General features: G+C 49.8%; 8 protein-coding genes and 1 non-coding gene across 10 annotated transcripts; 5 read left to right on the top strand and 4 right to left on the bottom strand.

Moving 5' to 3' along the window:
* Positions 1 to 905: 905 nt before the first annotated feature.
* Positions 906 to 2,330, top strand: TrAtP1_002385 (uncharacterized protein; the record flags this gene model as incomplete). Its single annotated transcript, XM_014085431.2, has 1 exon — positions 906 to 2,330. The coding sequence occupies one exon, from the start codon at positions 906 to 908 to the stop codon at positions 2,328 to 2,330; it is 1,425 nt and encodes a 474-aa protein (XP_013940906.2).
* A 429-nt stretch (positions 2,331 to 2,759) lies between these two features.
* Positions 2,760 to 3,950, bottom strand: TrAtP1_002384 (uncharacterized protein; the record flags this gene model as incomplete). The annotated part of the gene is made up of 1 exon (XM_014085035.2): positions 2,760 to 3,950. The coding sequence occupies one exon, from the start codon at positions 3,948 to 3,950 to the stop codon at positions 2,760 to 2,762; it is 1,191 nt and encodes a 396-aa protein (XP_013940510.2).
* An 897-nt stretch (positions 3,951 to 4,847) lies between these two features.
* On the top strand, positions 4,848 to 6,479 carry TrAtP1_002383 (uncharacterized protein; the record flags this gene model as incomplete). The annotated part of the gene is made up of 3 exons (XM_014085432.2): positions 4,848 to 4,907; positions 4,990 to 5,682; positions 5,748 to 6,479. The coding sequence occupies 3 exons, from the start codon at positions 4,848 to 4,850 to the stop codon at positions 6,477 to 6,479; spliced, it is 1,485 nt and encodes a 494-aa protein (XP_013940907.2).
* A 617-nt stretch (positions 6,480 to 7,096) lies between these two features.
* Positions 7,097 to 8,612, top strand: TrAtP1_002382 (uncharacterized protein; the record flags this gene model as incomplete). The annotated part of the gene is made up of 3 exons (XM_014085433.1): positions 7,097 to 7,713; positions 7,777 to 8,453; positions 8,518 to 8,612. The coding sequence occupies 3 exons, from the start codon at positions 7,097 to 7,099 to the stop codon at positions 8,610 to 8,612; spliced, it is 1,389 nt and encodes a 462-aa protein (XP_013940908.1).
* Positions 8,613 to 8,839: 227 nt separating this feature from the next.
* Positions 8,840 to 9,998, bottom strand: TrAtP1_002381 (uncharacterized protein; the record flags this gene model as incomplete). Its single annotated transcript, XM_014085220.2, has 2 exons — positions 9,063 to 9,998; positions 8,840 to 8,985 (listed from the first exon to the last, which is right to left on the bottom strand). Exons 1-2 carry the CDS (start codon positions 9,682 to 9,684, stop codon positions 8,840 to 8,842), a joined length of 768 nt encoding a protein of 255 aa, XP_013940695.1. The 5' UTR covers positions 9,685 to 9,998.
* Positions 9,999 to 13,042: 3,044 nt separating this feature from the next.
* TrAtP1_002380 (uncharacterized protein) lies at positions 13,043 to 14,708 on the top strand (the record flags this gene model as incomplete). Its single annotated transcript, XM_014085434.2, has 2 exons — positions 13,043 to 13,527; positions 13,586 to 14,708. 2 exons carry the CDS (start codon positions 13,043 to 13,045, stop codon positions 14,706 to 14,708), a joined length of 1,608 nt encoding a protein of 535 aa, XP_013940909.1.
* A 345-nt stretch (positions 14,709 to 15,053) lies between these two features.
* Positions 15,054 to 15,155, bottom strand: TrAtP1_002379. Its single transcript has one exon. It is a non-coding gene; the product is annotated as a tRNA-Ser (tRNA).
* A 95-nt stretch (positions 15,156 to 15,250) lies between these two features.
* TrAtP1_002378 (uncharacterized protein) lies at positions 15,251 to 17,923 on the bottom strand. 2 transcript variants are annotated; one of them, XM_014085172.2, is made up of 4 exons: positions 17,367 to 17,923; positions 16,891 to 17,304; positions 15,918 to 16,809; positions 15,251 to 15,807 (listed from the first exon to the last, which is right to left on the bottom strand). In XM_014085172.2, exons 1-4 carry the CDS (start codon positions 17,475 to 17,477, stop codon positions 15,554 to 15,556), a joined length of 1,671 nt encoding a protein of 556 aa, XP_013940647.2. In that variant the 5' UTR covers positions 17,478 to 17,923; the 3' UTR covers positions 15,251 to 15,553. The 2 variants fall into 2 exon arrangements, with proteins under 2 accessions (XP_013940647.2, XP_065967527.1); XM_066111452.1 differs by having other exon boundaries at positions 15,251 to 16,809.
* A 438-nt stretch (positions 17,924 to 18,361) lies between these two features.
* TrAtP1_002377 (uncharacterized protein) lies at positions 18,362 to 22,400 on the top strand (the record flags this gene model as incomplete). Its single annotated transcript, XM_066111451.1, has 2 exons — positions 18,362 to 19,649; positions 22,282 to 22,400. 2 exons carry the CDS (start codon positions 18,362 to 18,364, stop codon positions 22,398 to 22,400), a joined length of 1,407 nt encoding a protein of 468 aa, XP_065967526.1.
* Positions 22,401 to 23,230: the final 830 nt, after the last annotated feature.

The raw sequence follows: 23,230 nt of genomic DNA, 5'->3' as shown, positions 1-23,230 counted from the left end.
GTCGACAATCAGCCAATGCCTGTTGTTGTGCAGACCGCAAAAGATGCTTCAAAAGCTCGCCGCCGCGTTGCTGCTTCTCGCGAGCTGCAGCTCCGCCACAGCACAATCTGCCCACTCAAATAGCAATTCAACACCACCAGCATGTCTAGCCAGAACGCAGCACCTCAGCGACCCCCCCTTACCAAGACTACTTTTACTCAGACTGCCACGTTGATGCCCAGGCTGTCGTCACAAGCCCTCTTCCCGACAGCAATCTGTCCATCATTGGGCCTCGCTTCATCGTAGCTTGGCCCGCTGGCAACAGCGGCATCTGCACCTTCTTCCAGCCTCAGAGCGGCAAAAATGGCAGTCTCGCCATTGAGCTGGTCAACTCCACGCTGGGAGCTCCCTTGGGCCCGGTATACAGCAAAACCAAAGACTCTGCCAATCCCATCGTCGGCGTTGAGGGCGTTCTCTCGTTCAACAATTCAGCCGAGCTTTCAATTGCAATTCTCGGCAGCGTGAGAAACATACGCGACTTTACCGAAGGACCCAGCCTCCTCAGTCCCATCATCCAAGCAGGTATCAAGGTCACCGAGTTTCAAAAGAAGGGTGCCAAAATATCTCGCCTATGGCTAGACAACGTCACAACCACTACCTTTACTCTTGTGCCTTGGAAGAAGGGTGGCAATCACATTCAGATTGACAACACAACGCTACGGTTTGGCTCTGGGCTCTACCACTTTACAGCGTCATTCAACTACCCTCAACTCAAGCAGCTTACGCCAAGCCAGATTCTAAACGAGCAGTCGCAATCTCTTGTCAAGCAGCAACCAGAGACCGTCTCGTCGCTTTCCTTCTTCTCCTACACAGATAAACTTCTTGCCGGTGGCTGGCGCTTCCTGACTTACTTTGGCCGTGACAGCATGCTCACCGCACTTTTGCTTGAGCCCATCCTCGGGACTGGCAACGGCTCTGCCATTGAAGCCGTCATTGGGGCAGCGCTCGAGCGCGTGAACCGAACAGACGGGTCAGTTTGCCACGAAGAAACCATTGGCGATTACGCGACGTTTGTAAATCTACAAAACAACGTTACATCTACGGCGGCCGGATTCACGTACCCAATGATTGACACCGACTACTATCTTCCCATTTTAATGGCGCGATACTTTGACTCGTCGCCAAAGCGCATTACTCCGCTCCTCAACACCAAGGCTGGATCCATCGATGTTGGCAATCAGAACTTGACCTGGGGAGATCTCAGCTACACGACTGCCAGCAAGATTATGAACATTACAGCCGCCTTTGAACAGAGCCAGACAGTGGAAAATCTCATTGCTCTCAAGCCAGACCAGAATGTTGGTCAATGGCGCGACTCTGCTTGGGGCCTCGCCAATGGCCGCATCCCCTTCGACGTCAACTGCGCTCTGGCTCCAGCTGCTCTTTATGCCATCTCCAGCCTTGCGGCTATGCCTGGCGTCTATCCCAACAACTCGGTGACGCAGAATTGGACCGCAGCCGCAGCTCAGCGAGCCAAAGTATGGGAAGACAGTACGCTACAATTCTTCCAGTATAACATGACTGCGAAGACTGCTGTTGCGAGATTGACAGAGTACACGAGCAAAAACACCTTCTACGACGGTCCTACGAATGGTGACTCAGTGTCAAACTACTCTACCGACGGGACAATCATAGACTATGGGCTGGCCATCAACAGCACAGCGACGCCAGACGTTATCCCGCTCACTCACACGGACACGGCCTTTCGCCATTATCTGCTCAACGCTACAGACGACGAACAGCTCACGACATTCATCAACGCCTCTGCAAATGCAGTGCTCCGCCCATTCCCAGCCGGGCTGAGCACCCCAATCGGCGTCGTCGTCGCAAACCCAGCACTATCCAACAACGACGTCCTCATTGCAAACTTTCCCAACTCTGCCTACCACGGCACCGTTGTCTGGAGCTGGCAATTGGCGCTCATGGCGAAAGGCTTTGAGCGGCAGCTGGGGCGATGCCACGGCTCCAGTGACGTGACGGATATCCCATCGTCCATCACAAACGCAACTGCAACGCCCCAATTCTGCAGCAACAAGGAAGTGTACACTGCGCTGAAGACGGCATACAACAAGCTGTGGGATATTATCGAGAACAACTTGGAGCAGCTCGAGTCCGAAGTCTGGAGCTGGACGTACAGCGGCGGCAAGAATGGCACAGAGGCAGATTTCAAGTTTTCTCCTCTCGCCGTGCTTCCTCCACCTCCAGGCGCCAGCAGCGCGACAGAAAGCGATGTGCGCCAGTTGTGGAGTCTGACGTTTTTGTCTGTTACAAGGAACAAGAGCTTTTCGTAGAGTGAGGTGATGAGGGATGCATTAACCACAAGCAGGGACAATGATTGACTTTGCAGACAAGTACAACAATCTAATGACGAGAGCCGCCATCGCATGATATTTCCGGAATATATAAGCTCTCAACAAATCTTTCATGATTTTGCAATCTAATGTCCAAACAAAATATTCTATATACTCCAAGCCGATGCGTCGTCTTGATCGTTCAAGGTATGACGCTGAGATGCCAGATCTCTCGTTTATGCTGTCTTTGGCTCCAATTTGTGTCAAAGGGGGGAATCAGAAATGAAGAAAAATGAAAATCCACAGAGTGAAGTGTGTGCCTTGTTCCGTGCAGCCCTGCCCTTTCATGATAACCAATGCCTTGCCCTGCCCATGTCCCATCCCTTCTCTTTATCACCACCTGAATTGCCTCATCTTCTAAAAACCCCTTCAAGTCCGTCTGCTGCTGCGATGCCGTCTTTCGCGCTGGTGCAGTGGCGTTGATGATGACCGCTTGCTCTTGTCTTTGGCCTTGTCCTCGTCCTCCTGAAAACTGGCCTCCGATGGCGCTATCGAAGGATTGACCAGGGTACTGCTCCCGTCGTCGTCCTCATCCCTCGGCAGCGGTGTGGCCTCAATCTCCAGCGGTATCTGGCTCGACCCCAGAGGCCTCGGCGTCCGCAGCCTCAGCGGCTTTTCGCCCAGCCCGATTTTCGACGCCGCCCAGCCCAGCCAGGTTGGATTTGGCGGGATCCACTGGCCGATATTCAGGGTGTAGTGCCGCTGGTCGTCGGGCAGATTCAGCCAGACGAGCTCGCGGTTGCTGTTGATGCGGCCTTCCATGACGAAGTCGCCGACCTCTTCGGGGATTCTGAGAGCCTCTGCGACAAGAACGGGCTGATATGCCGGCACCAGGAGATGCAGCCGTGTTGGGCGCAATGATTGGCCTCGCCGCCGCGCCTTGTACTCCATCTCTGAGATGCGCCGCCGCGCTGCAATCATAAAGACGAAAACCGAGTCAATCTGGTTCGTGTAGCCGCAGAACCGCGTCCCCAGCGGCTTCTCCTCCAGCAGGTGGAAGAACTTGGGATACCAGTCATCGTCCGGGTGCCAGAGGAAGAACCAGTGGTCCTGCGACGGATCGCCCGACGTCTGCATGAGGCGCTCGCGAATCATGCTGTGCACATAGTCGGGAAACTCCTTCTGGGCCATGAGCGCCGTCTGCGCCTGCAGGGCCGCCGAGATGTCCTGCAGCTTGGCGGCGATGAGCTGCAGCGCCTGGATTCCCTGGTACGTCTGCACGAGGTTCATGCCGATGCGCACCGTCGTGGCAATCATGCTGAAATACGCAAAGATGCGGGCGCTGTCGGCGACGGACTGGCCCATGACCTGCATGGCGGGGATGAACCTGTTGAGGCCATCGGCCATTTGGTTTGCACGCGGCGCAAAGTCATTGACTCTGCCGGCGAGCTCGTTGGCCTTGGACAGCGTATCGCCGATTTTGATGAGGCCGGCGCCGGCTTCAATGGTCTTGACAATGGGGGCGGTGTTGGCGAAGAGCTTTGTGGCGGCTTTGATGGCCCGGCCCTTGACTCGTTTGTCCCTGAATATGACTGAGAGGAGGCTGCTGTCTTCGCCCATGATGGCAATGGGTGCGTTTGTGTGCCGGATCGGCAATGAGTTGATGTGCAGATTTCAGGCTTCCAGGGGTATATGAGATGCAGAACAAGAACGATGCAAGAACTGAAAGGGACAAAACGACCTGCAGCTGTTAAATGGGAAATCGTGGGGTATGAGATGCAGAAACAACAAGACGCAAAGCAAAGCCAGTCATACACGCATAAATGTTGCTGAAATTGAACCCTTCCCTTTTGGCGGCCCAAAATTGTCAAGAACCGCAAGATGCATCTGACCGTCTTCCCAGCTCCGCTTTTTGCCTACCCCCTAACCTACCAGCCCTGCCGATTGCCATTGGAGCCCTCTAACGTGACGTGGCAGAGCAACCGGTCCGTGGGCGTGTTATCATGCTGGGCTGAAAGTGGAGTGGAGGCTTTTGGTTGGAGAAACTGGAGCTGCGAGTTGCGGACGCTGATTGGAGGAGAGCCTGACTGTCGGTCTGGGAGCTCGACTCGATGATGAGTAAGAATAGCTGAGAGAAGAGGAGAAGAGGAGAAGAGGAGAAGAGGAGAAGAGGAGAAGAGGAGAAGAGGAGAAGAGTGAGCTGTTCACCGTAATCCGGTTTGGGATTAGCAATGAGAGGAGCGAATGTTGCAAGTGACTTTGATTTGCCTTGCCTTGATCTGTCACTGGCACAGAGAAACAGCCATTCCAGGATCCCCTGGCGATCACTGCTTCCAGACCAAGCGCGGAATAACATCGGATCTTGGCGTTGCCGTTTGTATGCTGATGGCTTGAGCTCTCACCCATTATTGCTGTTATTCATCAGCTCTGTAAGCGAATCAAAGACGATGAAGAAAAGGTGACCCATCCATCAAGACAGTCTCATGACTACAGGTGACAACATTGCAAATCGCCGCCATGGTGAATGTCGCCGGCAGAAGCAGAGGCTGCGCAACATGTCGGAAACGCAGAGTCAAGGTGCGCGTTCTCATCCATTCATGACCTCCCAAATTGATCCAGCCACTCATAGACTGAATGAAACTCATCTCACATCTCATAGTGCGACCAATCTCTCCCCGAGTGCCTGAGGTGTCTTGGCATGGGCATCAAGTGCCCTGGTGCTCGCACAGAGGCCTTTTTCGTCCACACAGTCGTGCCGAATGCTTCGTTGCGTGATCCTTCATCAGCTGCTCTCACATGTATTAAGACGAAATCACCACATACGATGATGATGCATCCATCACATCTTCCAGCGCTGCAGCCAGCTCGTGCCGACGCCTTTGATCAACTTTTCGTGTCGCATTTCATCGACGCCTTTTTCGGTTCGGCGAGGCCATCTTTGCCTATTCCCAACGGACCATCCAAGATTTGGTTACACGAACTTCCCGACTTTCTCGCCTCTCCCTGCCCATCTCCTGTGCAGTATTCCATCCGCGCAGCGTCGATGCTCAGCTATGGCACTGTCACTGGAGATGTATCCATCAAAACCGAGGCCTGTAGATGGTACATGAGAGCGCTGCAGAGCTTGCGACATCTGCTATCCCTTGACGACCTAGGCTCATCACTATATTCTCCGGAAAGCACAGTATGCGCGGCCGTCATGCTCATCCACTTTGAAACTTCTGCTGGCACCAGTCCAAAGGCATGGCTGCCACACGTCAATGGTGCGGCTTCATTGCTGGAAGCGCAAGGGCCGGAGCGTTGCCGGGATGGATTCATGCATCAGATATTCAGGCATTTGCGGCTACAAACGGTGCGCTTGCTTCATTTCGTACACTCTTTGGGCGCTCTGTGCCATTATGCTGATAAACCTCATAGTTTGTCGCGGCAATGGCTGATAATAGGCTTCACCCGTTTGCCTCTCCGCAATGGAGGACGATTCCGTTTGAGAGTCATCCGAAGCTAATTTTTGACAACTTGGTCGATGTTCTCTTTGCTGTACTGAGGTGCTTGTCAACAGCAGATCATCTCATTTCATCCGATGCCAGCAACACACGCGAATTACAAACAGAACTTGGAAATCTCATCCAGGATGCTAGGCTGCAAATCCATGAGTGGAGATTAGAAGCCATGTTCTACGTATCTTTGAAACGAGATCAGAGCCTCTCAGTTACTGAAACTGAAGCAGATGATGCAACATCATCGGATCCTCGCCACTTTATGCTGCCATATACCGATATTCCATCAGCGGCATTGGTCTCACTCTACGATGCCGCCAACATAATCGTACTTCGCCTCCTACACTTGGTTTCTCCCACGGCATCTCTATACGACGCACGCATCCAACAGCACACACAGTCAATCCTGTCCGCACACGAAATGATTAGCGAAAAATCCAGCTCTGAGCCTGGCCGCGGTTCCATCATGATGGTCCAGCAGTTGAAAATTGCTGCCTTGTGGAGCTCGTCTTCGCAGCAGAGGGCGGCGGCTGTGAAGATGCTGCAGGGGTTTCGAAAGGGAGGCTTTGCAGGCATTTCGGCGCCATCTCACGAGTATTTTGCCGATGTGGCGGCCTATATTCTTCGCAAATACGCCGTTGAAGGGACTTGACCTACTTGGGGTCAACGAAAACGAATCACCACTGTCATGCTGAAAGACTCTCAAGGCTTGAACTAGACCAGCCATTCATTAGGGCCGGGCCTATTCAATCGTTTTCCCATCTATTAGCCCCTTGCAATATCTCCGGGCTCATGGTGGCTGGGCATAGCCACTGATAGAGCAAACACATCAAGTGGGCGAGTCGAGGCAGCATTCAGCTCAATCTTGAAGAAGCTGGTATGGAAACATCATCGCCACTTGGCTTGGATTAATTCCCATGGCCAACTTGAGCGGACCAAACTCTCGGCCAAAATCAGGCCTAGGATGCGTTTCTAGTCTGTGCGCGCCTCAAGCTTGGAGGATCCTTAGACTCGAGATGGTTAGCTTTGCGATTTAGCGGCTCCGCGATGAAGCTCTCCCGCGATATACTGTGTGAGAGCTGAATTGATTGACTGCAATTTTGCTGCCGGTGAAACAAGACGGATGCCTCGTTACGTAGATGGATTGCGAATCCGTGCTGTAATAGGATCAGTAGCATAGCTATATATACCTACTCTGCATCAAACCTCCTTTGTTTCCTCTCTACCTTCTCGTGAATGATATAAGCCCAAACTTCGTCCTCTCTCAACATGAAGATAGCCATCATCGGCGCTGGCATTGCCGGCTGTGCAGTATACCTCGAGCTGAAGAAGCATCTCTCCAAAGACGTCGACGTCAAGATATACGAAGCCTACGACACCGGCAAAGATGTCACGTTTGAGGATCGAGAGCAAGGGCCGACACATTCATCCACGCTCATCGTCGGCGGCGGACTGGGCATCGCACCCAATGGTCTCGGCGTAATTCAGCGTCTTGACGAGGAGCTTCTGCGAGAAGTCACTCGTGATGGATATGTCATCACGCGATCCAACTTGAAGAGCAAGAATGGGAACCTGCTCATGTACATCGATCCCGATGGTTCTACCACGAAAGAACCGGGCGAGCCTTTGAAGAAGCTCAACATGGTGGCTTGTAGTCGCCATTCGCTCTATAGATGTCTACGCACTCGCATCCCAGACGAGGATATCGTCACCAAGCGCGTGTCACAGGTCATTGCTAATCCTGAAGGAAGAAACATCATCCGTTTTGTCGATGGAAGCGAGCCGGTAGAGGCTGATGTCATCATTGGTGCTGACGGGGTGAAGTCGACTGCCAAGAGGGCTTTGTTTCCAGAGGCAGAAGAAGACCAATATCCTCCTCATTACGAGTAAGTGCTTGCATGATCAGCCAATGCATTACTCTTTGCATACTAATTTCTTCTTCTTAACAGAGGCCTTGTCGGGATTGGCGGCTTCATTCCAGCAACAGGATTGGCGGAATTCGTCGAAAAGGGATCAATGAACTTCATCTTTGGGGGCAACGGCTTCTTTGGATACTATTTCCCAGACAGCGATCCCTCTGATCCCAATCGCGAGAACCCCTACGTTGCCTCTAAGCCAGGAGAAACGCTGGCGTGGTGGTCCACATACGAGATCAAAGAGTGCCCAGATCGCAGCACTCTCGACATGGACGACGTTTCGCGACACCTTCGAGAGAGGCACGCACAGTGGAAAGATCCCGTCATCCAGCAAATCATCAAATCAGCCCGCGTCACGCACATGTATCCCACATGGACGTCACCACCGCTCCCAACTTGGGAACGCGACGGAGTTGTTCTGCTGGGAGATGCGGCACATGCCCTGCCCTCGACTTCGGGCCAAGGTGTATCACAAGCACTGGAGGACTGCGAAGCGTTTGTGCTATTCCTGGCGCATCAGATGAAACGGAGAGATGCGAGCAAGCCAGACGCTCAAAAGCAAGCCATCGTCAAGGCTGCAAAACAATATATGGATCTTCGGAAGCCACGCGTCACGGAGATATTGGAGAGTGCGAAGAAGATTCAGAATTCGAAGCGCGACATGGGTGTCGTCCGGGAGTATGCCATGTACTCAATGTTCAAGCTGTTTAGTAAGTGGCACGCTGCAATAGCCACGCAATGATTGTAGAAATGGATGCTGACAATTTCATGTAGGTTTCTTTCCTAATGCTGTGGCGAAGCCGACGCGCAAGATTTACGAGTATAACGTTGCCGAAGAAGCTGCTCAAATTATTGCGCGCGATAGCTAGCATTCCAATAGTTGGCGTGCCAGGCTTGCTTCGTTGAACGTTGCAAGCTTGCATTGCGGTGTATTTCCACTCAGAAACAATGTATAATAGATTGTATTTCAATATTCGAAAGCGTTGTATATTGCTTCATTCACTCTTTCTTTCGTGGCGGCATGATGTATGTTTGAACGTTGAAGAGAGAATTAACCGTGCAAACTGTGCGGGAAAATCGAGCACAGTCGCCATCGTTAAAAAACAACCTTGCCAGGCTGACTATCAAACGCAGTCCCCTCATCAAGCTCTTCGTGGTCCATGAAAAGCTTAATCGCAACCACTTGGCCGTCCTTCTCAGCCACGGAGAGGCCGGGTGGCCCGCCAATGGAGTCTTGCCCAACTAGCAGTAAAAGCCGTCAGCAATCTACATCATCTGCCCGCATGCAAAATGCCTGTTTGTCAAAAGGTGCAACTTACAGTGCAGTCCTCCAAACGTAAAGCCCGAATTTCTCTCGCAGTCTTCCCCGTCAAGGTTGTCGTTGAGTGTAATCATCTCAAGGTAGCCCGCCCATTCGTCCTCGTCAATGTCCTCTTCCCCAGCGCCTCTTCCCTCCATGACCATTGCCGCAGCTCCACGAGTAAGGTATGCCATGGAAATGACGTTGAACAGCCCGCCATCGTCATAGTAGGTTCCAGCGTGCTTCCATGCCAAGCCCTCGTCCCATCCAGCGGCTGAATCATCGAACCTGTCTTTGAACATCTGCTCCCAGGCCTGCCACTCGTTCAGAGAGATGCCGAAATCGAGCTCAGTCTCCTCGTCCAAGTCTGCAACCCACCGAAGACACGCCTCCGTGTCACAGTTTCCAAATTCTGCCCCCTCAATCATTTTCATCTCCGCCTTCCAGACACCGGGTTTGCAGTTTGAGATGCCCGAGTGCAATTCGGTGAGGTGGTCCCATTCTTGAGAATTCCCCGCCAGGGCAAAGGCGATTCCATCCGGGGGATTAGGAGGAACGACAACATAACGCGGGCATAGGCTCAGGAGGCTGTTAAGACGGTTGCCTTCTTCGGACGTTGAGGAGATTCCAGAGTCGCTCATTTTGGCTGCAGAGGCGATTGTGACTTGAAGATGAAGCAATTGAGATGAATCGCCAATTCCAAACTGGCGAGACGTGCAATCAAGTATTGCAAGTTTGCGCGCGAGCTAAAATAGCTTGTCAGCAATAGGCGGATGTAAGCCATTATAACTCGCGTATCCTCTCGGTCGATCGGCTCATCGCAAAGGTTTCTGTTGTATCTTGAATATCGGCCACTGCCTAAAGCGGACATGGCTAGAGAGAATATTGGCCATTAGCGCGAGCAGCCTAGAAATTGGGACCAGATGAATGTATACCGAACGAATCATTGCAATGTGCGTGGACGCCTTTGTCGCTTTTCACGCAATTGCTGGAGAAACGGCAATTGTTTGCCGGTAATTGACGTCGACATGATTGCGCTTTTATGGCAATTCAAGGAGACTTTGGATGCGAATCATTTTTATGCGACTGGCAGGTTGCCTCATGCGGAGATGGAGAAATGAAGGCATCGTGAAGCGTCTGGTGGTAGCAGAGGAGGCATCGCCGTCATCGCTTTGTGTCTTTCGTCTGAAGTCCATGGAAAATTAGAAATTGCGATGCGCCGATTCAGTGCGGGCGTTTTGTTCCTCGGCGATGCGGTTTTTCCACTGGTGCGCTGAGCAACAGTGTCGTGCTCGCTATAATTTAGCGATCAACGTCTTTGGCGCAGGTCTAGGGTAGACCATTGGAGTTTTTGGCGCAGGTCTAGGGTAAATCATCAGAGCAGCGACAGCCGGTCGATCCTGTCCATGGGTAAGCCGTATTCGTTGATCTCAGCGACCAGCAGCTTCAGCTGGAGAAATGATGATTGTAGTGAAAGTTGGCTTCAGCCGACGTCCCAAGGAATACCCGGCCAAGATTGAATCTGACTTGTCCCTCGAGCTGTTTTTGTTACCAGCCAAGAAGTTTCTGCCTTCATTAAGCAATAGTCATGGATTCCAATGTCTGTCCTTCCAAGCAGGTGGCTTATTTGAGACATAATGGCATTCATGTGGAGAAAATAGAGTGTAATAGGAATACTCACGGATTTAGGAAATTAACTAGACAAGATTGGGGCAATAGATCAGCTTATCTCAGTTCAACTTTGCAGCCATGCCTGTGGTCAAGATAGATTATCTCGAGGTCCTGAATGCTAATTGGTCTACCCATTACTTGCTAGCTTTATCGTTCCATATGGAATGTTCTGTTAGGAGTGCAGATTAATGACCGGCGACCCAGATTGCCTTTCCGCTCTATCGAGAAAATGCCTGTTTAGGATCCTAGAAACAAGCTGCGGGATTCTTCAAACCACTTTCTATCATGCATACATGGGTAATTTGTATGTTGCTACAAATGTGCGATGCGGTAATATTACTGGCCCCGAATTTGTGCGCCTAGGTAGGTCTATAAAGTAATATTACTGTATATACAGTAAAAGGCAATCGTGCCTCCTATTGGCCGAGACTTGCCCCATGTCCGTGATGCAATTGCTGGAGGATCCTTTTGAAGACAACTAAAGGAATGATGCGGCTGATGTGTGATACGCTACACAGATGTATCCTTGAAAGCTGAAAAAGGATCTGCGGGATTCTCGCGCTAAAAGAAAAGGTGGAATTAGCACGCGGATAACCCCGTTCCGCTGCACTCCACACATGTAAACAAAAGGTGATGGATGAGGGTCTTGTTTGCAGCACTTGACAATGTGACCAAACGTGTAAAGTTACAGCAATTTAAATACGTGTTGTTTCCCATTTCTCTCATTGCCACAAAAACTGCCGTTTAACTGCTTTACTTGTCCTGTGGCATTTACTGAAAATGGGTCGCTGACGTCCCTTGTTTGAGACGTACATGTATGTATCCCTTGCTTGTCTCTTTTCAGAAGCCTCCGGTCCCGACCCTGCATTTACCTCTTTTCCTCCATGTGCGCACCATGACAGCTGTAGTTAGTAAGGGCTTACTGTGCGTGCCGCGCCCTATTTTCGCGATTACACTTCCTGTTACCCTGTGGCCCCCATCGCGGGTAACACGGAGACAGTGAAAGGATAGGACTGCACTCGCTAGGAAAACCCTGGCAACCGCTAGCAACAAGAGTGCTAGTCATTATGACTTCTTAGTAGCTACAGTGGCACAAAGTAAGTAATTGGCCCCCCCCAAGGTTTTAGAAGCAAACAAATATTGATAAGAAAACAAGGTACTTGCACCCTGTCTATATGGATAGGCTAATCGAGCTTCCTCGGGACCGACTGACTAACCAATGGCCTTATCCGCACATATTTGCACGCTCTGGCAGGAGTGATCCCATAAGATATAGCGGAGATCTATTAGAATGCAGAGAGCTAGTGCATTAGTAGCGAAGATGATGCCTGGCTAAGCGTCCGCTATTGTGGTTCTCTCTGTCGCCATGTCGTGCATAATGCACCTTGGCATTGATATCAACTACACATAAATGCCACAGCCAACTAACTGCAGCAATGTGAAGACGATGCGCTTGACGAATTGCTGCCAAAACCTAGATTCAGCGCCAGCATACCGTGCTCCTACAAAATGTTGATGGTATACAAACCCACATGGACAAGATGATTCATTCCCGTCTCGGGTACCTATCCCGTTATAAGAACAGGTTACATATTTTAGCGCTTACAAGGAATAAGGAGTTTGTGAAATGTTGGCAGGGGTTATTGAATAATATTACCTACTCTAGTCTCTGCGGCTGTAATTACTTGGTAGATCCTTTGCTAATTGGGTTAATACTAGATACATACATGGGTACCTTGTATAGGTAGTATTAGCTAATCCAAATATGAAAAGTACTTTAAGAGTGAAATGTGTAAAAAAAACGGATTTAAATAATATAGTTAAATATATTTTTAGTAAGTAAACTAATTGTTATAATAAACTAGTATAACTAAGTAAAAAGAAATAAATAATACTATTACATATATGTTTATTATATTTTACAAAGCCTGTTGTTCTTAATGTATGTTATAACTTTCATGATACTGCTTTTCATATCTGTATCTTAAAATTTTACATAAAAGTACATAATTTGTACTACATATTCCTTCTGCTCAAGGCCACAGGGATCTACATGTGCATGTATAGTAGTTGCATGTGTAGAGACTGCCAACCAACTTGTAAGCCGTTATCCATGACGCCGTAAGAGTCTTCAACCTCGTGGGATAGTTTTTCGATAGTTTCATGTGTGCTAGGACAGGATATGGCCCTACAAATCCTGTCTTCTAGCCGTATATATATTAGTATATAACCTCCAAGTGTTCCCTCCAACATCCCCTTTCAACCTTCTCATCAGCCTTTCCCGTTTTCATTTTCTGGCAAGCACCAGCAATTACTTCTTCATTGGCCATGTCTACGTTTGACGCAATCGTTGTTGGTGCCGGCTTCGGCGGCATCTTCAACCTCTACAAGCTCAAGGAGCTGGGGCTATCTGTCAAGTGCATCGAGAAAGCCCCCGAAATCGGCGGCACCTGGTACTGGAGCCAATATCCTGGAGCCACCAGTAACTCCGCCAGTGAAGTGTACAGGTTCAGCTTTGACAAAGAGCTGCTCAAGACCTATCCCTGGTCAAGGCATTTCCTTCCCCAAAAGGAAAGCCAGGCCTATCTGAAGCATATTGTAGAGCGCTACGACCTGGGCCCGCACATCCAGTTGAGCACGGAGTTGAAGGAAGCCTCATTTGACGCTGCTACGTCTACTTGGAATGTCAGCCTCTCAAATGGCGAGACCTACAAGACGACATATCTGGTGCTGGCCTGCGGTAGTCTTCACATACCCAACTGGCCCAAGATTCCCGGCCTCGACAAGTTTTCCGGCCCCGTCTATCACACTGGGTAAGTCAGAGCAACAGTGTCCCCGACGATGGAATACTGCTAACATGAGCCTTTCCAGCGACTGGCGCGAGAAGCATGACCTCAGCGGGAAGCGAGTCGGCGTCATCGGCACCGGCTCATCGGGAGCCCAACTCGTGGTCAATATTGCCGATGAGGTGAAGCACCTGGTCTCTTTCCAGCGAACAGCCCAGCACGTTGTCCCTCACCCCGATGGCCCTGTCTCAGACGAGTACAGGGAGTGGATCAACAACAACTACGACGACGTCTGGGAGCAGGTCAATAACCACCCCATGGGGCATGCAATTGTTCACAAATCGACCCCTACCATGAGCGTCAGCGCAGAAGAGCGCGAGAAGATCTGGGAAGACCTTTGGAATCACGGCGCAAGCGGCTTCAGCTTCCTGTACGGCCCGTTTGGCGATATCCATAGCAGCGCAGAGGCCAATCGCGAGCTCTGCAAGTTCTTTGAGAAGAAGATTGCCCAGTCCATCACCGACCCGGACAAGCTGAAGAAGCTGACCCCCAGCCTAATCTACGCCAAGCGGCCTGTCACTCTCTCGGGCTACTATGAGACGTTTAACAAGGAAAACGTCGACATTGTCAACTATGAACACACGCCGTTTGTAACGGTCAACGAGAAAGGCATCTTGACAGAGGAGAAGCAGTGGGATCTCGACGTCATCATCCTGGCCACTGGCTACGAACCCATTGACGGAAGTTACAACAAAATCGACTTTCAAGGAAAACACGGCACCCTCAAGGACAGCTGGGCCAAGGCCGGTCTTCCAACTTCATATCTCGGCATCGGCGAATCCGGCTTTCCCAACATGTTCTTCATTGTCGGGCCCCAGTCGCCACCCACCAACATACCGCCGCTGGTTGAATCTCAAGGCAACTTCATCGCAGGCCTGATTGAGAAGGCTGAAGCGCAGAAGAAGGAGAATGGCGGCAAGACTGTTCTCATTGAGGCCGAAGAGGAGGCCAAGCAACAGTGGATGGAAAAGTGCCGAACGCTGTCAGAGGGCAGCTTGTTCAGAGCGGTCAAGTCTTACATCTTTGGCAACAATCTGTCTGGAAAAGATGCTCCTGGTATCTGGTGGCTGGACGGTTATGGAGCCTACCAAAGCACCATCAAGGAGGTGATAGAGAATGGGTACCCTGGATTCTCGTTTTCCACTTAAAGGGCTTTATTGGAGGATATAGGAAGATTTGTAGCATTTGCCTGTTTAGAATATACCTTGATTGAATGACTATGTTCTGACATTTTCTGCCAGTGAATTAATTACTTCTTTCGTTACGGCGCCTTTCTAAACTATGACTAACGCAGTTTATACTGTTATTCCGTCTTACTTGCAGCTGAGATTAGCCAAAATAATACCCGAGAGCAGTTAATAACTATATCAAAGGAGCAATTAAACATGACGCAACTTATCGTAAAGGCTAAAACACAAAACTCTCGGAATGAAAATTATTAAAAGAATGAAAGAAAAATAATAATTAAGAAGTCGCAAATAGCAAAAAGTATTCGACAGAGGCAGGGTTCGAACCTGCGCACCCGAAGGTATTAGATAGCAGGAATCGAAGAGTTGATTCAAGTCTAACGCTTTAGACCACTCAGCCACTCTGCCCGAATTAGTGATTGTGGCTGACTCACACTGGCACTATAAATCTAAATGTTGACATCACAGCAAAAGAGAGCACGCGCATTTCAGTAAAGAAAGATCGAGGAGGATCGCGGAGGATCATAGATAGGCGATTTTATTACCATGTAGTTGCCTGATCCTTTCTTTTTTACCAGCTTAATTTTTCTTTCAATTTCATCTACCAACGTAAAGTCCAAACCTCAGTGGGGAAATACCACGGCATTAATTCGAGCCACACATATTATAATTCCATTTCCGATCCTCCTCCTCTTCAGCCGTCATCTTTCTCACCTCCCTGGCTATCATCATTATGATTCTGACTCCATCTCAGACTAGCTGAAAATTCTCGTCTCACAATCTATAGAGCAAGATTTGCCCACCACTCACACCTCGTGGCATTCACATTCCTGGTCGTTTCCACGCCCCCCCTGAGAAGTGACATTGACGATAGTGCCATGTGGCCCAAGATGCGGGAATGTCTTTTGGTTGGTGAATTTGGGGACTCCCTCCTGCACAAACGTAATAATCGCTTCTTGCAGGGTATCCTGTGCCTTGGGCCACGGCGCTGGAGACGTGGGATCGTTGAAGGTGTACTTGAGATCCTGGACATGGAATCCCGGAGAGACGCCAAATTCGTCTGGAGTTGCATAAAGACCAGTCAGCAAATGATTCCGTTCAAAGTAAGGTACTACTGCCTAGACGAGCAAAATCATCATCTTACAGGAGGGGGGGTTTGTTTTCACTCACAAGCATATCCCTTGTCACGGACGCCTTGCCCGATCCAATAATAGTTGCAGTCAATGACAGCCTCTCCCCAGAGCTTCATTTGCCGCGTATCCATGTCGATGTATCCCAGAGATCCGTCATACTGTGGTGGATACAGTACGGTGGCCAGATGAGCAACGTCTTTGCTCCTAAGGCCGGCGAATGATCGATTGATCCAGGAGGCGAATTCGTCATTGGTGTCCACATTGGGGTCGAAGAAGAATGCGCCTTCAAACATGTTATGGCCAGCCATGACTTTGACCGACTTATCGAACGCTCCATCCTTGATGAAGTTGCTGGGGGAACCGGTAATGTATTTGCCGTCAATCACAGGGCCAAAGATGTAAGTCGTGGTTGGAGCGGCCCCAATTTGCGCAGCATTGGCAGCAATCACTGCTTTCGTATCAGCGGCCCGGGCTTCTTCCAAGCTGCTCACGTTGAGATACGACAGAAACTGGCTATAGCCGTCGTCCACAACTTGCATGGTCGGAATGGTAGCTGGGCTTTGCGGGATGGCTTGAGAAAACAGACCGGCGCCCTTGCCGTGGTTTGCAGTCATATGAAACAAGACTGAGCCTCCGCCTGCAGACTCTCCCATAAGGGTGACGCGCTCTTTGAAGCCTCCAAAGAGGTGAATATTATCTTGAACCCACTGCAGGGCAAACTTTTGATCGAGAAGCCCTGCGTTTAGGTCTCCATTCTTTTCAATCTCGGAGCCGGACATGAATCCAAGGGCTCCGAGACGGTAATTGAGGCCGACAAAGACGAGGCCCTCATCAGAATTTGCAGCAGCATGCTCAAAAAGGCCAACTGGATCGTAGCCGGGAGTTGGTGTGCCAGTCTTGGAGCCGAGAGCAAAGCCGCCGCCGTGAATCTGCCGAGCACAGGTTAGAGATGAACGCCATGAACCATGTGTGTGTATAAGTGTTTAAGAATTAAAAAGAGCCAAGCTTACCCAGACAAGTACAGGGGCTCCTCCATCTCCACACGATTTCGACTTTGAACTCGCCTGCTCAAAGGCCCCTTTGGTAACGTGGACATCGAGGAAAAGACAGTCTTCTTGAGCACCCGCGTTCCAATCAACTGGCAGAGGCTGACCATCTTTGATGCTCTCCTCCCAGGCTTGAAGAGTGAACGCATTGACCGGGCTCGAGTATTTGCCGATGGGAGTGAATGCGTCGTTCTGCCAAGGTGGAACACCTTGTGGGCAGAATCGCAATTCGGAGCCGGTTTGGATGGCGGTTCGGTTAGTCTTGGGGTGCGTCGGGGCTCGGAATCGAAGGTCGCCAACGGGAGGCTGGGCATATCGAATGTTTTGGAACAGATAGGTTTGCGTCGTCTTGTTGTAGGAGAGGGCTTGGTGCAATTCCTGTTGCCACAAAAGTTAGATGACGTGCGAATAGTAATTGGTTTAATAGAGGCATGACAAACATATCCCAAGTCTACAACAGGCAGACAACTAGAGTCGGTGCTGGTGACTGGCGCTGCATTGCCTCTGAGTGTGAATGACAAAACGAAGCTTGCGAAAAAGAGGCGACGCATTGTGAAGACACGATAGGCGAAAGAGACGTCGAAAGAGCTGAGATGAAGGGAAGAATGGGAAAACAATAATCTCGGTATGGAGGAGGCAGCGAATCAATGATCTGGTTGCTGTATTGTCGAAGTTGATGATTCTTCCACTCGTCCATCACCTGGGTCCTTGTCTGCTCTTATAGCCATTGTCGACATGCCTTCTGTTCGTCCTCCTATCGCTATTGATGGTGATGATGGTGATGATGCTGAAAACACTGCGCGATGGATTGATCGTTGAGAGACATTCGAGGCAGTGATGCTGAAGCCACTTCTCAAAAGAGTAGTGTATCCTACAAGATTAGTATCATGCATTCGGGCAGCAATCCTTCATCCTTCACCGGTTCAACTACCTCTCCGTATAACCTTGGTAAAAACAAATAACCAGCCAATGCAATCCAGGGCTCGCCTTGTTTTCATCACCATGTTTAGAATATGTTTCTATTTTGACAACAATTAGGCGTTGAATCTCCCCACGGTGCAATGTTGCCCCGACAGACATCATTCCCAAATAGGAACTGTGTCTCCCAGAAACGGTAATCAGCCACTGCATTAGTCTGAGTCTCCCACCAAGACCTCGAATCCCCCTCATGGGATTGGGTCTGATTGGACAAAGCCCCGATTTCCGAGTACGAGTCGCGTCTTAAGTACAGCCCCGTGGCTGGGACTTTGGGCTAGCGCTGGGCCGCAAATGCTGAGCTGTCGGCACAACCGACGATCCCATTGTAGACGATGCTTTTCATCACTCCTTGTTGCATTTTGGCGCTTATTAGTATTGACTATCGCGCTTGGCTGAAGCCAGTGTGGGTCGAATAATGGATTGACTGACAGGCCAACCCTCCAACACACAACCCGTTATGGATGGCTCGCTTCTCTTTGTAAACAAGACACAAACGTCCCGCGTCTTGTCGAGAAGCAAAGCCGGCGAACGATCAGCCATTTTGAGCCATGTGCAGAACAAACGACGCAGGCACGAGGCGGAAGTATCGCAGTCATTGAAGCCATGGGCCGGATTCACCACCACTCTATCAGCGTCGGATGTTTCGGAAATATCGAAGACGGTGGAAGTGAAGCTGAAATTTGTTGATCATGATGTGACAGCTCGGTCTGTTAAGTCATCAGAAGATAGTCAAAAGCAGAAGAAGAAACAAAGAGAGGCGGTTGTAAAGAGACTCACACCGGCATATGCGTCATCCAAATCTCTGTCAAAGGCCATGCAACCCTCCTACAACGCCTCAGACCCCTTCCACTGCACCGTCGCCAATCTGGATGCCGGCACCCACGCTATCCTTCACATAACCTTTCCTCACGCCTCACGGGTAAATTTCCTTGCCGAGTCTTTTGCACCACCAGAAAGGCTTCTGCAGCACGCACCCATGAGGCACGACAGAATGTTCCAACTGCGGCTAAAACGCTGTGTTGAGGACGAGAAGCTCATATACTCGACTCTTGCATACGGATCTAGCCTCTTGGGTTGGACGATGGGCCGATTCCACTCTGGCAAGCAGCCAGAATACTTTCTCGACAAGGCTCTTCGTGCTGTGCGAGTCTATCTCTCTACTCCCGGATATATCGTCGACAATTGGCTGCTTCTATCCATGTATGGCCTTGCAATCACGGAGATGTGGAATTGCTTGCCCAGTATGTGGAGGCAGTTGCCAGACAGACACGCCATGGCCTCCAAATTGGGGTATCGCGGCTTCTCTGCATGCCGAATGCATCTCAAGACACTGCTTCAAGTTGTCGAATGCGCCGGGGGGTGGAAGAAATTCGATCCCTATGTGCTGGACAGCGTGATATTGGCAGACAAATTCATGGCCATTACTAGTCGAAAGCCGCCTATCATTCCCGTGACGTGGGATCCAGGGCAGCTGCCCGAAAGTCTGGAAGAGTTCGGGATCACGGAAGAAGAGCTGTTGGTGATACTGCCTCGCCTTGGAACAGGCTTCCATATAGAGTCGCTTTCAGAAGAGCTTAATAACATCTTGCAAGATCTGGTTGCGTATTGTCGTATCGCCAACGCAGCATGGTCGTACCCTTCCATCAGACCCGACACGGAAGGCTGGCTATTTCGGCGATCCCAAGCACTCTCGTATCGCCTCCTACTTCATGCCCTGGATCAGAACGCGAAGCACCTTGAACGCTGTATTTCTCTCGCTTCACTGACCTTTATTCTTACTTCTATTCCAGCCAGAGGCCCCCAAATGTGCGCCCAAGATGTAACTTTACATCTCTTTGATTTGTTCCAAGAAGAGCAGTTCTTGGTGGAAAAAGGGGGCGTGTCTAATGACCTCTGGTTTTGGCTGCTGTTCATGGGATGCGTAGTTTCAGAGCCAAGCCCTCATCGAGCGTGGTTTCTGGAACGGATGGCCGATTATTGCAAGGAAGGGGACATGGCAGAATCAAGTTTTGAAAAAAAGACAGGAATCGTATTTCTATTTGCCGTCACGACAAGGTGCCCGAATACCAGCTGTGCTCGAATATCTGAGCTCCTTGGCTCAGGGGAGATAGAATCTTGGGGAAAGCTTGTGGCTCAGACGGAGGTGTGGCATCTGGTACATGGAATAGACTTTGTAGCGACATTCGTAAACAAATATATCGATGAAAGTCCATGTGTGTTCAAATACCTTAGTACTTGGAATCATAGTGCCAGCTGCTGAAGCGGCTGCTGCAAGTTGAGCTCAGCCTCGCCTCGACTTACGTAACATAGGCCTCGGCATTATCCTCTCCGGGCCTCGCCATCTGGTTATCAAACGAAATCGTTATTTCTCAAAATACATCAGAAGCCGTGATTCCTTGTGTTTCGAAGAGCAAGATGGCGAGTGCAGACCCACTACAGATGCTTCAAGAGCCTCCAATCGATACCCATCTTCAGACAGCCTGCAAGATGGAAATATGCTGAATCGGGCGAGGAAATTGGTGAGGCTTTGGTTTTTCAACAACGTGAATGTCTTTCTAACAAAACAAGTCTCTAGGCTTGGCTGTTATTCGAATTCTCTCACACAAACCCATACCGATAAAGACATTGTCCAACGTGTCACGCTCTGGTATCTGGCCAGCCACTGTTTCCATGCGACATACCTCAACTACAGATCAAACCATCCGTACGGTAGCCTCTGTTCCAACTGGTGTTTAGATACGAAACGTTTTCTCGCTCAAAACAGAGACGAAAACACCAGGGTCATAGCAACAGGCTAATTGGCTGCCTTGGAAGATGCTCAACAAGGACTATCGCAAAAGACTTGCTCAGCCATCTCCATGCACATTGCTTCAACCAAGATTTGACCTTGAAGCTATCCCATCCCCTGAGTCTGGGCCACATATCCAATCCAGTCGCGTCTACAAGTCAATCATCCCAGCACCATGGTTCTTCTACATGGACCGAGATATTTCCTTGAGAGATGTCAAAGGCTAATCATCTTTCCTCTTCAACGATGACAGCTTGGTGATTGCTATCGCATTTCTTCTGCCAGAGGAAAAGTTGGTTTTCGGCAGATTAAGTACCAAGGCAAGCATCGTTACGATCTTTATACTTGTTTCGCCCATCCTTCCTCTTCCAAATCTGCTTTTCCCACTGCCATTACCGCCGCCTGGCATCTGATTATGACTGTCGTTGCCGGAAGTCTGCTCCGAAAGTCGCTGCAGAGCCTCATATTAATCGATCGGTATCGCTGTTGACATTGTTACAGTTGCTAGACGTATCGTTACGACAAGCCCCTCGCGCTATAGACTCCCTCGAAGACTTCATGTCTTACGTTATCCCCACCATAATTTTGTCGATGACCACCGAATGCAATACTACGCTCTGTATATCGGCGATCGCTCTCTCCACGACTATACCGGCGGTTTGGAACTCCCATGCGGGGTTTTCGATATCTCGTACACACCTCCGAGTCCCATGCGTCGCAATAACTTTGTTATATATTGCTTTCGGACCGAGCAGCAATTCGTGAGAATCATCCTATCTGTGAGTCTGGTGAGCATATGACCCGAAGACGTCCTCTCTACCAACTCTCTCCACGTAATAGTCGAGATTTACAAGGTATGAACCTATTGGGCAAAATGGGATGCATCGTGATCTTTGAAGTTCTGTCTGTGATAATTACCACGTAGTTGCCATGCCATAAGCTGCGTCGCAGTCCGTCTCTATCGCGAGCCTTTATCACGGCTATGCTGAAACGCTTTTGTGTCCAACTTTGGATTCAAATATCCGAGAACGAGCAGAGGAGAATGCTGCGTAGCTCCGAGACCATGTACATCAGGATGTCTTTCCAATCAACGTGGCTCTACTATACCATGTCCGCAATTGGGCCACGATGTGGGAAGATAAGTTCGGCCAAGAAGATGTCTATTTTTCACTCCCTGCTTACCAAATCGATTGGAAGAACGTGTTTATCACAGTCAAAGGAAGCAAAAGGATAGAAAAACTATTCAAGTTCAATAATTGTTAATTGCCATCGTCAGTCCCCACCGTCAGTCCCCACCGTCTGCGTAGAAACATGCAAAGCCCTTTGTTGAAACTCCGCCCTCCCTCCCTCTGTCTCAGACAAAAACAAAGAGAACAAAAGAATACAGCCAAGAGTCACTTCGAAAAGACACCTACCAACCACTCTAAAAAGACATGAACAAAGAGAAAAAAAATCCAATCCTCCTTACCAAAAGCCTTCCACAACCTACCGAAGCATCAAAGAAGAAGAAGAGATGTAGAGAAGAAAAAGGACAGAAGAAGAAAGATAGCCGTTCAATTCCGTTGACCCCAAAATTCCCCATCCACCAGTCCAGCTCCAGTTCATGCGGTATGATACAGGAAGACGACATCCAGCTGAAACATCAGTCCAAACTTCCTTGACCAAAAGCTATCCGCAGTTTCTCGCCAGCCTCAGAGTAGCCGCCTGACAAAAGACGAGAATGGTAAATCCAAGATCCAAAATGATGGCCCAAAGAGAAATGGCAGTGCTGAGTGTGAAAAGAAAGCTCCACTGACCCAAGTCATTGACCAAATTTGACAACAAAAATGTAGCAAGTTTTCAAACCCCATGCTTAGTGTTGAAAGGGTTGCAATTTCAATATGCACTGCAGTCCGCTGTGTTGGAAGACAAAGGAAAAGAAGAGTTCTTTGTTGGGATCGCCAGCAGTGTGTGGTAGCATCTTAGACAAAGATTTGTGATGAATAGAGCACGAGCGCATCTCCTTTGGGAAAGAGAGATTAGCCATTTGTGAAATAACTGGTTGGAAGTGCTGTGGAGAAATGGATTCACAACTATCAAGTTGTCGTGGGTCTGGGCAAGTGAATAGTGGTAGAGTGGCTGCTGAGCCGAGATCATTGGCCAGATGAAAATTCACTCCAAGCGCAAACACTTGTTTGTCTTCGCACTAGGGGACCAAGGAGCTCTCCAGTTGCTTAAAAAATTCCCGCTTCTATGAACTCCATAAAAGCCGCCTTTTCTCTTCTGGAAAGAACCAGTCAAACGCTGGATGCTGTTGTCATGATGCCACTGCTCTGTGTTTGAACTTTTCCAACGGAAAGTTGCTTGGAGCGAAGATCGAGTGTGGTTGTCTGCCTTGCTTCCGACGTGTTTCCGATCAGGCACCGATGTATGGTTGTAGAAGACAGATCAAGAGGCGACCACGTTATTTGTTTGGGCGAGAGGGCCAAATAACTACACCCATTGACGATGGAAGAGAGTCCAAGATGAGGCTGGGCCTCAATAGACCACCTGCCCTCG

This window comes from Trichoderma atroviride, chromosome 1 (assembly GCF_020647795.1).
Source record: "Trichoderma atroviride chromosome 1, complete sequence".
Lineage (NCBI taxonomy): Eukaryota > Fungi > Ascomycota > Sordariomycetes > Hypocreales > Hypocreaceae > Trichoderma > Trichoderma atroviride.
This window is presented reverse-complemented; position numbering and strand designations above follow the sequence as displayed.

Bases quoted from the DNA above. Each gene is read 5' to 3' on its own strand.
- TrAtP1_002378 (XM_014085172.2), bottom strand. From the start codon at position 17,477: ATGCGTCGCCTCTTTTTCGCAAGCTTCGTTTTGTCATTCACACTCAGA. The intron at 17,305-17,366 runs GTTTGTCATGCC...TTGTGGCAACAG, and splicing joins CTGTTGTAGACTTGGGATAT to GAATTGCACCAAGCCCTCTC. The intron at 16,810-16,890 runs GTAAGCTTGGCT...TGTGCTCGGCAG, and splicing joins GAGCCCCTGTACTTGTCTGG to ATTCACGGCGGCGGCTTTGC.